This window comes from Papio anubis, chromosome 10 (genome assembly GCF_008728515.1).
Source record: "Papio anubis isolate 15944 chromosome 10, Panubis1.0, whole genome shotgun sequence".
In the NCBI taxonomy this organism is placed as follows: Eukaryota; Metazoa; Chordata; class Mammalia; order Primates; family Cercopithecidae; genus Papio; species Papio anubis.
This window is the reverse complement of record NC_044985.1, coordinates 8,907,262-8,919,795: the sequence shown is the minus strand read 5'-3', so window position 1 is coordinate 8,919,795 and position 12,534 is coordinate 8,907,262. Positions and strand designations below refer to the sequence as shown.

The 12,534-nt window shown below is 39.6% G+C and overlaps 1 protein-coding gene across 40 annotated transcripts in view; it reads right to left on the bottom strand.

Moving 5' to 3' along the window:
• Nucleotides 1–12,534, bottom strand: part of CLASP1 (cytoplasmic linker associated protein 1) — a 307,430-nt gene that overhangs the window by 110,682 nt on the left and 184,214 nt on the right. For all 40 annotated transcript variants that reach the window (XM_021923495.2, XM_009185059.3, XM_021923484.2 and 37 more), the window contains 5 exons: nt 11,012–11,085; nt 9,563–9,655; nt 8,444–8,589; nt 7,297–7,432; nt 5,831–5,901 (listed from right to left, as the gene is read on the bottom strand). In XM_021923495.2, the coding sequence (XP_021779187.1) occupies nt 5,831–5,901; nt 7,297–7,432; nt 8,444–8,589; nt 9,563–9,655; nt 11,012–11,085 (520 nt within the window). The remainder of the gene's footprint in view (nt 1–5,830; nt 5,902–7,296; nt 7,433–8,443; nt 8,590–9,562; nt 9,656–11,011; nt 11,086–12,534) is intronic.

Genomic DNA, 12,534 nt, shown 5'->3' with positions numbered 1-12,534 from the left:
ATGTACGCATGCACAGAAGATCAAGAAACACGACAGAATCAGGTCTTTGCATTAATTTCAGAAAATGCTTTGCACAAAAAAAGTTAAAAGTACCTTGAAAAACTAAGTGCTCTCTATATTTTCACGCTAAGAAGGCCCTAAGTAGTGCTTACAATGGATTTTCTCCAACTACTGTGCTTTCCTCTGACCAACCTTTCAGCATTCTTCTTTAAGCCTTTTCACTTTTATGATTTTTCTTGGTCTGATTTGTGTACAAAAACAATTTAGATTACATCACCACTTCAGGTTCTACCTCTACAAAATTTTCTTTTTCTGGCTGGGCACAGAGGCTCATGCCTATAATCCCAGCACTTTGGGAGGCCAAGGTAGGCGGATCACTTGAGGTCAGGAGTTCAAGACCAGCCTGGCCAACATGGTGAAACCCCGTCTCTACTAAAAATACAAAAATTAGCCGGACATGGTGGCGGGCACCTGTAATCCCAGCTACTTGGGAGGCTGAGACAGGAGAATCACTTGAACCTGGGAGGCAGAGGTTGCAGTGAGCCGAGATCGTGTCACTGCACTCCAGCCTGGGCGACAGAGCAAAACTCTGTCAAATAAACAAACAAACAAATAAATAAAATTTTCTTTTTCCTAAGTCTAGCATTTCTATTTTTGTATGAATAAATCCTAATAGTCCTAGGAACCCATTCAAGAACACACAAATCAGAAGTAAAATCTTTCTCTAAAGAAATGACCAGTCTTTCTTTCCTACAATCTTCCCAATTCACAACTTATAATCCATACACAATCATTCAATACATCAAGGCTGGGAGCAGCAGCTCATGCCTGTAACCCCAGCACTTTGGGAGGGCAAGACAGGAGGATCACTTGAAGTCAGGCGTTTGAGATCAGCCTAGGCAACAAAGTGAGACATCTCTCTACAAAATTTTTTTTTTTTTTTTTTTAATTAGTTGGGCCAGGTGCGGTGGCTCACGCTTGTAATCCCAGCACTTTGGGAGGCTGAGACGGGCGGATCATGAGGTCAGGAGATCAAGACCATCCTGGCTGACACAGTGAAACTCCATCTCTACTAAAAATACAAAAAATTAGCCGGGCACGGTGGCGGGCGCCTGTAGTCTCAGCTACTCGGGAGACTGAGGCAGGAGAATGGCGTGAACCTGGGAGGCGGAGCTTGCAGTGAGCCGAGATCGCGCCACTGCACTCCAGCCTGGGTGACAGAGCGAGATTCTGCCTCCAAAAAAAAAAAAAAATTTAGTTGGGCACGGCGGCATGCGCTAATAAAGTCCTAGCTATTTAGGAAGCTGAGGTGGGTGGATTGCTTGGGCCCAGAAGTTTGAGACTGCAGTGAACTATGATTGCACCACTGCATTCCAGTTTAGGCAACCAAGTCAGACCCTGTTTCAAAAATAAATAAATAAAAATAATTATTTACTAACCCTTTACCGTGTGTCAGATGCTGGAGATCCAATGATAACCAAGACACAGCCCAGAGAACAAAAGAGACAGTCACATTGCTAGACTGTTTGGGGCTCCAGCAGCTCACAGGAGAGCCCTGCAGCTTGGTCCTAGGGCTGGCAGTGGTGGGGCCAGAGGGGTAAGCAAGTCTTTTCAAAGGAAAAGACACCAACTACACACACACCCATTCCTCACCATCACCTTCCCTATTCCTGCCCCAATCTAGACCATGTTTATTCTACTTTCACCTTTTTGCCTGTGGCATTTCCCAGTCTGGGTTTTTCTTGGCTCTTTACTGCACTTATTCCTACTCATCTTTCAAAATGTGGCTCATTTTTAACCCATCTATGAAGCTTCTTGGGAAAACATCAGCAAGCTTTAATCACTGCTGTATCTGAACTCCTAATTCCACAATATATATGATAACGTCAGAGTGTGTGTAATCCATTTGTTACCAATTCTACACAACCAAGCTAAGTACAGGCTGCATATGTAACAGAAGGTGCACTGCTTTGCTTACACTGCACTCTTAAGCTCCCTCTCCCTTTCTGAGGGCAGAGGGCAGAGGGACTGGGCAAGATGGTCCCTATTACTTCTCTCAGCATTAAGACATACAGTTCTGACTGACACCCACTGGCTAAATACAGAAACAACAATCTGAGTGTGTGGTTCAGAAATTGGTGAGGGTGGAGGCATTTCTATTGTCACAATGACTGTGGGGTGCTACTCATATTTAGTGTCAAAGGCCAGAAATGCTAAATGTTATGAAGTGAATTTTATCTCCCTGCCCCACCAAATTAATATGTTGAAGTCCTTACTCTCAATGTGACGGTTATTTGGAGATGGGACCTTTCGGAAGTGATGAGGTTTAGATGAGGCATGATAATGGGGCCCTCATTATGAGATTAGTGTCCTTATAAGAAGAGATAACAGGTAGCTTGCTCTCTCCTCCCTCCCACCCTGCTCTCCCTCTCTCCCATGTGAGGACACAGGGGAACACTGGTCTACAGGCCAGGATGAGAGTCCTCACCAGAATCTGACCTTGCTGGCACGCTGATTTTGAACTTCCAGCCTCTAGGCCAGGGGTGTCCAATCTTTTGGCTCCTCTGGGCCACCATGAAAGAAGAAGAATTGACTTGGGCCACAAATAAAATACACTAACACTAATGATAGCAGATGAGCTTTAAAAAAATCTCATAATGTTTTAAGAAAGTTTACGAATTTGTGTTGGGCATTCAAAGTTGTCCTGGGCTGCATGGTTGGACAAGCTTGCTCTAGACTGTGAGAAATAAATCTGTTGTTCATGCCATCCAGTCTGTAGTATTTTGTAATGACAGCCCAAGATGATGAATCCCCTAAACATCCTGCAACGTTCCACAACAAAGATCTGTGTCATCTTATTGGAGAAATTTTGCCTTACACAAGGAAAAACACATTCTGAATTTCTCTTGGAAACCTAACATTAGCGAAATGAAAACAGCAGCAAGATGAAAATAACAGCCACAGCTGCAAGAAATTAAGCTTTCACTAAATGTTTTACCTAATGACTGAATCCTCCAAACCTTATAGAGGGGTACCCTTATACCTAATGAGTCAGACGAGTAAGTGGGAGATGAATGTTTCAACTGATGCTCGTCAGGTCCTGAAGTTCACAATCATCCCTCTGGTGTGCTGACTTTACATTCTCATCTCTAGGGGGAGCTGAAGCTGCTCCACTCTAACCTCAGGAGAAGCTGAACCCTAGGTCAAGGGTAGATTGCATTCGCTGGGGGTACACACTTGAGTCACACAGTATGGAGTTATATTTTTTCAGTGGAAGGTATAAATTTCTTTTTTCATGATTTTAGATAGCTGGATTATTCCTCTTTTCTCTTTTTGTCTTTCATGTAGCTATTAATGAGATGGATCTAAAACCAACTACTAGGTATATATCGCAAAAAAATGCAGTCAGTATGTTGAAGAGATATCTGAGCTCTCATGATTATTACAAGACTATTCACAATAGCCAAGATAGGGAATCAACCTAAGTATCCATCAACAGATGAGGAGATAAAGATAATGCAGCATACATACACAACAGAATCTATTCAGTCTTAACAACAACAACAAAATAAAGCCTGTCATTTAAGACAACACAGATAAACCTGGAAAATATTATCTTAAAAGAAATAAGCCAGGCATACAAAGACAAGTACTGCATGATCTCACTTATGTGTGGAGGAATCCAAAAAGGTTGACTCAGGCTTGGTGCAATGGCTCACACCTGCAATCCCAGCACTTTGGAGGTTGAGGCCAGCCTGGGCAACATGGTGAGACCTTATCTCTATAAAAAATTTAAAAATTAGCTGGGGGCGTGATGGCACACACCTATGGTCTCAGCTATTTGGGAGACTGAGGCGGGAGGATCACTTGAGCCCAGAAATTAGAGATTGCAGTGAGCCATGAGTGTGCCACTGCACTCTAGCCTGGGTGACAGAGTGAGGCACCACCTCTAAAGCAAATAAAGTTGGACTTACAGAAGCAGAAAGTAGAATGGTGGTTCCCAGAGGCTGGGGGTTGGGAGACGGGGAGATGTAAAGTATGCAAAATGTCAGGCAGATATGAGTAAGTTCAAGAGATCGATTGTACTTCATAGTGATGGTGACTATAGTTAGTAACAACATATTATATACTTTAAAATTGCTGAGAGTAGATTTCAAGTGTTCTCACCACAAAAAAGTAAGTATGTGAGGTGATACACGTTAAAGAGCTTGATTTAACCATTCCAAAATGTATACACATTATCAACACAGCATGTTGTACACCATAAGTCTTCACAATTTTTACTTGCCAATTAAAAAAATAAAGGTTGGGCATGGTGGCTCACATCTATAATCCCAGCACTTTGGGAGATCAAGGTGGGAAGACTGCTTGAGCCCAGGAGTTCGAGATCATCCTTGGGCAATAGAATAAGACCCCCGTCTCTAAAAACAGTAACAACAACAAAAAAAAAGATTAGTGGGCCATGGTGGGGTGTGCCTGTAGTCCCAGCTACTCGGAAGTCCAGGAGCTTGAGGTTACAGTGTGCTGCACTCCAGCCTGGGTGAAAGAAAGAAAAGAAAGAGGCCGGGCGCGGTGGCTCAAGCCTGTAATCCCAGCACTTTGGGAGGCCGAGACGGGCGGATCACGAGGTCAGGAGATCGAGACCATCCTGGCTAACACGGTGAAACCCTGTCTCTAACTAAAAAATACAAAAACTAGCCGGGTGAGGTGGTGGGCGCCTCTAGTCCCAGCTACTCGGGAGGCTGAGGCAAGAGAATGGCGTAAACCCGGGAGGCGGAGCTTGCAGTGAGCTGAGATCCGGCCACTGCACTCCAGCCTGGACAACAGAGCCAGACTCCGTCTCAAAAAAAAAAAAAAAAGAAAGAAAAGAAAGGAAAGCAATAAAGGAAGAAAGGCAAGAAAGGAAGGAAGGAAAGGAAAAAGGAAAGAAAAAGAAAAGGGGAAGAGAACAAAAGGGAAAAGAAGAAAAGGAAAGGAAAGAAAATTTTTAAAAAGGCAGTCTGTGGCCAATTTGCTAAAAATAATAAAATAAATTTTAAAACGACAAATCCAGAGCTGCTGCATGCTTAAGAGGGTCTTGTACCCATAGAAACCCAGCAGGATCAACATGACACCCCAGGGAAAAAGGCAAACAGCTAGCAAAAGTCATCCGGGCTCTAAATCTTAGAGTGAAGGATTCTTTCATAGGTCTGAGCTAAAATAACACAGTCTTTACTCCTCACACGTAGTTTAGGGCAGCTCACCAGCACATGTAAGACAGGGACTTGGGAACAAACCCCTAGCTAGTTACCCAGGTTGTATTTGCCTGTGTCTTCTGGATATATCTCCCACAACTGCACAGAACTAAGTAATAGTGAAGATTCAGAATCCCAGAAATCGCTAAACAGAAGATGCAAACACCACCTACCTTTCAAATATGAAACTACTGCCATTGATGTTTACGGTATTTTTTTCTTGCATGCAGTTACTGCTTTTACTCAGGGAATAGGGCAGACCAATGACAAAGGTAGGAGGATTATCACAGGAAAAAAATGTACAGGGGGTCCTCTCCCCTTCTCCTTCTGCCACTAGCCCCCAAACTCACTCTCTCTCACACAGACACATACATACACACACACACACACACACACACAGAAACATAATAGAGGTTGTCCACATTCATTTCCCAAAATATTTAGATCTTGATTCTTCAACTCAAAATCATTTATTGCAGTGATTTTAAGTAATACTAAGCATTTTAAACATGAAATTTTATCCATGGACGGAGATTTGGAATTTGTTTTGGTTTTTAAACAATTTAAAAACAATGAGAAAACCCTTTAAAATTTACCTTCTAACAGCGACAGACTTAGAGGTACAGTTGCTTGTTATGACAGGTATTAACCTAGGGATGTGTGTGTGCTGTGAAGAACAACAAAAAACAGAGGTGAACACTTGCAAATACAAAAGTAAAACAAAATTAAAGGAATCACTTCCTCACTAATCTACTTATATAGCACATATACATTCAGATTAGAATGTCAGTGAGTTTTAAAAGAAAAAAATAATTCACAGGATATTGTCAAAAGGCATTAGAAAATTTACAGAGTTGGGCCGGGCGCGGTGGCTCAAGCCTGTAATCCCAGCACTTTGGGAGGCCGAGACGGGCGGATCACGAGGTCAGGAGATCAAGACCATCCTGGCTAACACGGTGAAACCCCGTCTCTACTAAAAAATACAAAAATCTAGCCGGGCGAGGTGGCGGGCGCCTGTAGTCCCAGCTACTCGGGAGGCTGAGGCAGGAGAATGGCGTAACCCTGGGAGGCGGAGCTTGCAGTGAGCTGAGATCCGGCCACTGCACTCCAGCCTGGGCGACAGAGCGAGACTCCGCCTCAAAAAAAAAAAAAAAAAGAAAATTTACAGAGTTAAGAACAGGCAACATGATGACATGAAGGTAAGCCTAAAACAATCATTACTATGAGGTCTAAATTATCTCAGCTGTAGAGATCTGAGTGGGTTTGAAAGGAGTCATCAGACCAATGTATTTTGATATTGTTTCAACGGAAATGTCCAATAATGACCTTGGGTTTAACAGTTAAAGTAGGCAGTGCAAGTAAGAACAGTAAGAACTAATAATACAAAGTAAACAACCAAAATAATCAAGAATATTCTGGATAGACTTTAGACAATATCATCAAGCCTCAAAGCTTCAAGAGCTGCTTCTGGGCAAAAAGGACTTGAAAGTGGTGGGGAGGTAACGTGGAAAACCATTTTAAACCTTTGTGAACTATTAGATTTTGTTAAAAACTTGTGTATAAATTACTTGGATAATTATTTAAATTTGAACAAATAAGTGCCTAGAAAATCTAACCAAAGAGAATATTTTGTTTCTGTGCTTATGTGCAATTAATTGAACTTTTGGGTGAACAGCAAAACCACAAGTACCAATACCTAAAATGGAAGGACTGGGATTAAGGAGGTTAAGACTAAGAGTAATATGTAAGTAACAAGAATACAATATAATCTCAGAAGCAGACACCGGATGTTCGAATATTTTAAACCAATAGTGAGCTAACAATCAATACCTCATTAACTTTATAACACATCCATAATTCACATTATGGATTATAAAAAGCTCATATGCCACAATTAAGTAGGGGGAAAAGATGATATATATATATATATAAAATTCCAATATAATTATGCTAATAAATTTAATTACTCAATATAATTATGTTAACAAAAATGCCTCTAATATTTATCAACCATCGGTATTTACCACTTGCTTATTTCATGTATGGCCTATAACATACTTACCCGAATAATTAACCTAACAGCTACAACACCAGACGTGGCCATAATTTTGGCACTGTTTGGAATTAAATTAAAGATAGTTGGCATAATGGCTTCGGCTCCATGGTCAAACTTATTCCCCAGAACTGATGACAGATGCCTAAAACAAGAAATGGATACTGGACTGTAGTTATTTTTCTTAGAAACAGTGAAGCACATAAACCATTTAACATCTAGAGCCTTCATTTAAAGTTATCTAGAAAGGACAAGGGTCTAAGATTTCCAATGTGCATGTTGAGAACTTGGCAAATAGTTCTTAGCCCAAAAGTGTTTTTTTGTTTGTTTTTTGTTTTTTTTTTAAATTTCCAACTAGTCTTTGTGGAGCTTTTTGTTTTCTAGAGGCAGGATCTCACTATGTTGCCCGCGTTGAACTTGAACTCCTGGGCTCAAGCAATCCTCCCACTTTGGCTTTCCAAGTAGAAGGGACTCCAGGCAGATACCAGCCCACCTGCCCCAACTAGTCTGAAAATACCAAACAAACTGATGATATATTAATAAAACACAAATATGAAAAAGCACCCTTGGCTCCTTTTTCATATTTTTTCTTTTATCTTAACATAAAATATTCAGGCTTCAAAATCTGACTGCAGCCAAAACTTTAAACAGCTGTGATGCCTCCTCTTGCTGCTGCTGCTTTGATATTCTGAGATACATTCTAACACAAAGTTTTATTAGCTTTGATCACCAGTACACATATAGCTAGAATAAAATTTTACTGCAGTAAATGCCTTTAACTTTATAACTACAGTACTCTTCTAGGAACAAACATTCTGATAACCACACTATTGCCTGCCAGCAAAAATCAATGAAAAATGAGAGAAACAGGATTTCATAGAGTTTCATCTTTCCATATTAATAACTGCTTCAAAGTTTGAAATAAAGGCTTCAGAGCTATATCACTGAATAAAATAAAATTTAAAATCTGTCACACTTCACATAATTGAGCAGAAAGTATTGTAAAACCACTGACAGAAGTGTTAACTGGAATGGGTCTTGAAGACTAGTCAGAAGTTACATTAAAGAGACCCAGCTCACAAGTTCAAGGAGACATCTCTGAAGCTCTGTGGTGACACTATTTTATGGTGAGAATATGGAGCGTCGCAGTCCTTACCCCAACGTGATACAAGCCTCCCGCACTACCTGAGACCGCAGATCCTTAGCAGAGAGTTTAAAGGCTCCATCCAAAAGACGCAAATGTTGAAAGAAGTTATCATACTCAGCGGCACCAGCCAAAAGTAAAGATCTAATCTTTTTTAGCTAATGGAATAGAGAAAATTCAGAATAACAGAAAACAATTCTAACACAGAATATACAAAACAGAAGCCATCAAATACAAAAGAGATAATTGTTTAAGTTCAACTGATTAGAAAGCTTTCCCAAAAGAATTCAGCCAGTTAAATATTAGCTAATACAATAAACAAATCTACATACCACAAATAAGACTAAATAATTTTTAACTGGAGTATTTGTGACACATATATTGTAATTTCTGCAAAAAAAGTTTTACATTTGAAATATCTTAAAGTATTTATAGATCCTACAACACTAATGATAAATAACTAAAAACTTTTGGCTTGTGAAAAGCCCCTCCTAAGCTTACCTCCCCTCACACCCCACTTCAACTGCCATTTATTTAATGAACCAAAGGAAGCAGCATTCCTACCTGAACCATTATCCTCCACTGAACCATTAACTGGCTGGTCTGAATTTAAAATACAATACAATGGCAATGGTACCACCTCCCTTCTTGCCAGCCAACCAGTAGAAAATAGCCTTCTCAGATCAGACACACCCTCGCTTTAACGCCCAGCCCACTTTCCATTAATCTACTTTTAAAAATAAAGGAGACACAACTTTCTAGCAAGTGATATGAAGAAAGAAAAGAATATTGGGGGACATATACTAAAACTGCCACAAAAAAGCCACTTTAAAGGCAAACAATCACAGAATGAAATTTCTCCTAAGGTGAGAGTGGAGGCTGTCACCATACACTCCACAGTTAGGTCTTTGTTAAAAGACTAGATGATTCATAAAGGTTTAAGTTGGTGTGTTTCCAAAATAAAAATAAAAGGAGATACTCTACTAAAAGGGTGAAGTGTAAATACGATAATTTGTATTTAAAATATATACTATTTAAAATTCATTAGAGTTGTGCCCTGATTTCATAATAAAGTATGAGATATTTAAATACATCTTATGAAAATGTAATCACATGAGGTCAACAGCTTACAGCATTTACTCTCTGCTCCCAATCATGCTTGTCATCAGATAGTATTTCCCTAATTTTGTTTATGGATTCCTCAAGGTCTCGGCTGGAATAAATCTGTAAGCAAAATTAATTTACAATCAATATAAAAACATGCAGAATAAACAGATTACTTCTTAAATACATGAAGTCAAGACCATTTAATAAAAGAAATTATTTAATTTTTAAGAAACACCTATGAGAAAATATCTGCAGAGTTTTGTCTATAATGAGGATCTTTCTCACTATAAATGTGTACCCACAAGATTTGCTGCCATATGTGAACAACCCTGCCTCAAACGTAGCTTTACTATAAACTTAACAGATGATTTCATGTACAAAGAGAAACAAGCCTAATGGGAAACAGTCAGTGATGCCTAAGTCATTTCTTACTCTTAGTATTATTTATAACATGACACTATACCTATAATTTTAAAGACTTTCAAATGTACACTCTCATTTATCTCCACATCTTACTTAGAAAACAGGTAGGGTATAGGGTATAATCAATCTTGATGTATGCTGGGAAGGTCAGGTCAAGTACTTAAGGATGAACCTGAACCCAAGATAGTTTTTTTGTTTGTTTTTTTTAAGAGACTGGGTCTCACTCTGTCGCCCAGGATGGAGTGCAGTGGCGCAATCTCAGCTCACAACAAACTTCACCTCCCGGGTTCAAGGGAGCCTTCCAGCTCACTCTCCTGAGCAGCTAGAACTACAGGCATCTGCCACCACAGATGATTTTTGTATCTTTTGTACAGATGAGGTTTTGTCATGTTGCCCAGGCCACCGAGATTCTTGTTACCTGCTTTATACACATACGGCAACGAAGGTGGCAAAGAGAGTTGTACATAACAGACTTGTAAGTGCCACAGGAATCCAGAGCACAGACAGCCGGTGTAGGCTGAGGAAAAGTATTAGTCTCAACCAGCAATAGATGATACTAAGGCACAAAGCAGTCAAAAACTTGTGGCTGTATCCCAATTTTTATAAATAATCTTTGTTTCATCTGTTAGGTATTTAAAGTGAAGCATCAAACAAGGTATAAACTAAGCTCTTATTAAATCATTCTCTGTAACTTTTCAGACACCAAAATCCTTCAAATTTATGAATTTTTCTAAAAAAAAAAAGAAAATCCCTAAATAAATATGCCTTTTTTATTTTCTAATTGAGCATCACCTATTTCTTTCTCTTTTATGTGACCTGATTCATAAACTTAATAATAGAGCAACCAATGTCTTTCCTGTTCTTACTGAAAGATGATCTTGGGCCTTGACTTTTGCTCCAACATTTTCTAGTCTGCACCTCAGATCTCCTGTAGTGTTGACAGTTAAAATTACCTGACCTAGTAAAGAACATTACACAGGCATACTTGAAAAATAAAATGTGAAGAAAGTCTACCCTTGTTTGTAATCATACTCAAATATCCTCACTGACCTGTACTACAGGTACATCATCAAATGCTTTAATAAAATCCTCTTCATCCACAGCACCAGCTCCTTCTTTTGCAGCTGTAAAAAAGAATTTCAAAAAATATGAAACAATGTATATAACACATACACTGAAGAAATCTAAACATACACAATCAAAATTCTGTTTTGGAAGATTCAGAACTATTTTTTAGAAAGGCTTCATATAACTTTGGAGTGTCATGAAATTGACAAACATTACTGACTTCATATCAAGATGAAATATAGTAATTCTACAATGCTATATACATTAGCTTAAGGTCACTTGGACTACCTGTTTAAGCAGGGAGGGTATGGTTTTAAAGGGTTTAGATATTGTATTAATATACAAGTCTTTTGAAAGATTACTAATAAATGGATCAAGCAGAAAATTTAATTTTTTTTTGAGACGGAGTTCGCCTGTCGCCCAGGCTGAGTGCATGCCGACCGCTCATTGCAAGCTCCACCTCCGGTTCATTTATTTCCTTTTCCGGCTTCAGCCCGAAGTAGCTGGGACCACAGGCGCCTCACCACCACTCGCTAGTTTTGTATTTTTAGTAGAGACGGGTTTCTCACCATGTTAGCCAGGACATCTCCTGATCTCGGATCCACCCACCGGCCTCCCAAAGTGCTGGGATTACTCAGGGAATAACTTAAACTGTAATTACCAGGAATTCAGCATTACAAATTTGTGACTATTCAAACCAGTCCTAAATAATTTCAGTTTTATTTAACTTTATATTAGTTTGAACATTTCTATTTCCTTTTTGAACTCATAACTGTCATTTTTTCATTTAAGAATCAGTTACAAGTTTTCCCAAGTACAAAGTTATTATCCTAAGATGCTTTGTATTTAAAAGTATGTGAAGAAAGTATTTTCGCTAATCTGAGCTCCTTTTATGCATAGTAACAAGTGATGCTTTATCAGATTTTTTTCACATTTTAAAAACTGGTGTCTATAGTCATCTTCATAACCCCCATTAATGATTTACATGGATTAGTCTGATTGCTTTTCTAAGACTTTCTTACCACACATGTATCTGGTGTTCGGGGTCCTGATAATTATCCAGACAGAAAGGAGCTTTAAAGACAATCCCAGGTAGCAGTAAATGTGTGTCATCACTCTTGCTGAAGATCACTCACACCGTGGAAAAGCTAACTACTCTAAAGGCCAATAGTTACTCACTGTGATGTGGTGCTCTGTGTCTGTTTCAGCATAAAAACTGGATCCCATTGAGCAGATAGGCCCTGAATGCCTCCTTTGCATGAAGCCCTACACCATGTACCCACACATACCAAAGAGGACTCAGAGGCCAACAACAGTCCCTGAGCCTAGGGTATCTGATGAGGAGGAGCAAACCAGGAAATTCATGACTATGGTTTTAAACAACATGGAAAAAAGGATAAGTGCAGGGCTGAAGGGAAAACCGAGCTGATATGTGCATAATCTACACAGCAGGGACTTCTGGAAAGGGTATGGATGCGGGATGGGAAGGAAAGCACCAGTCTAGT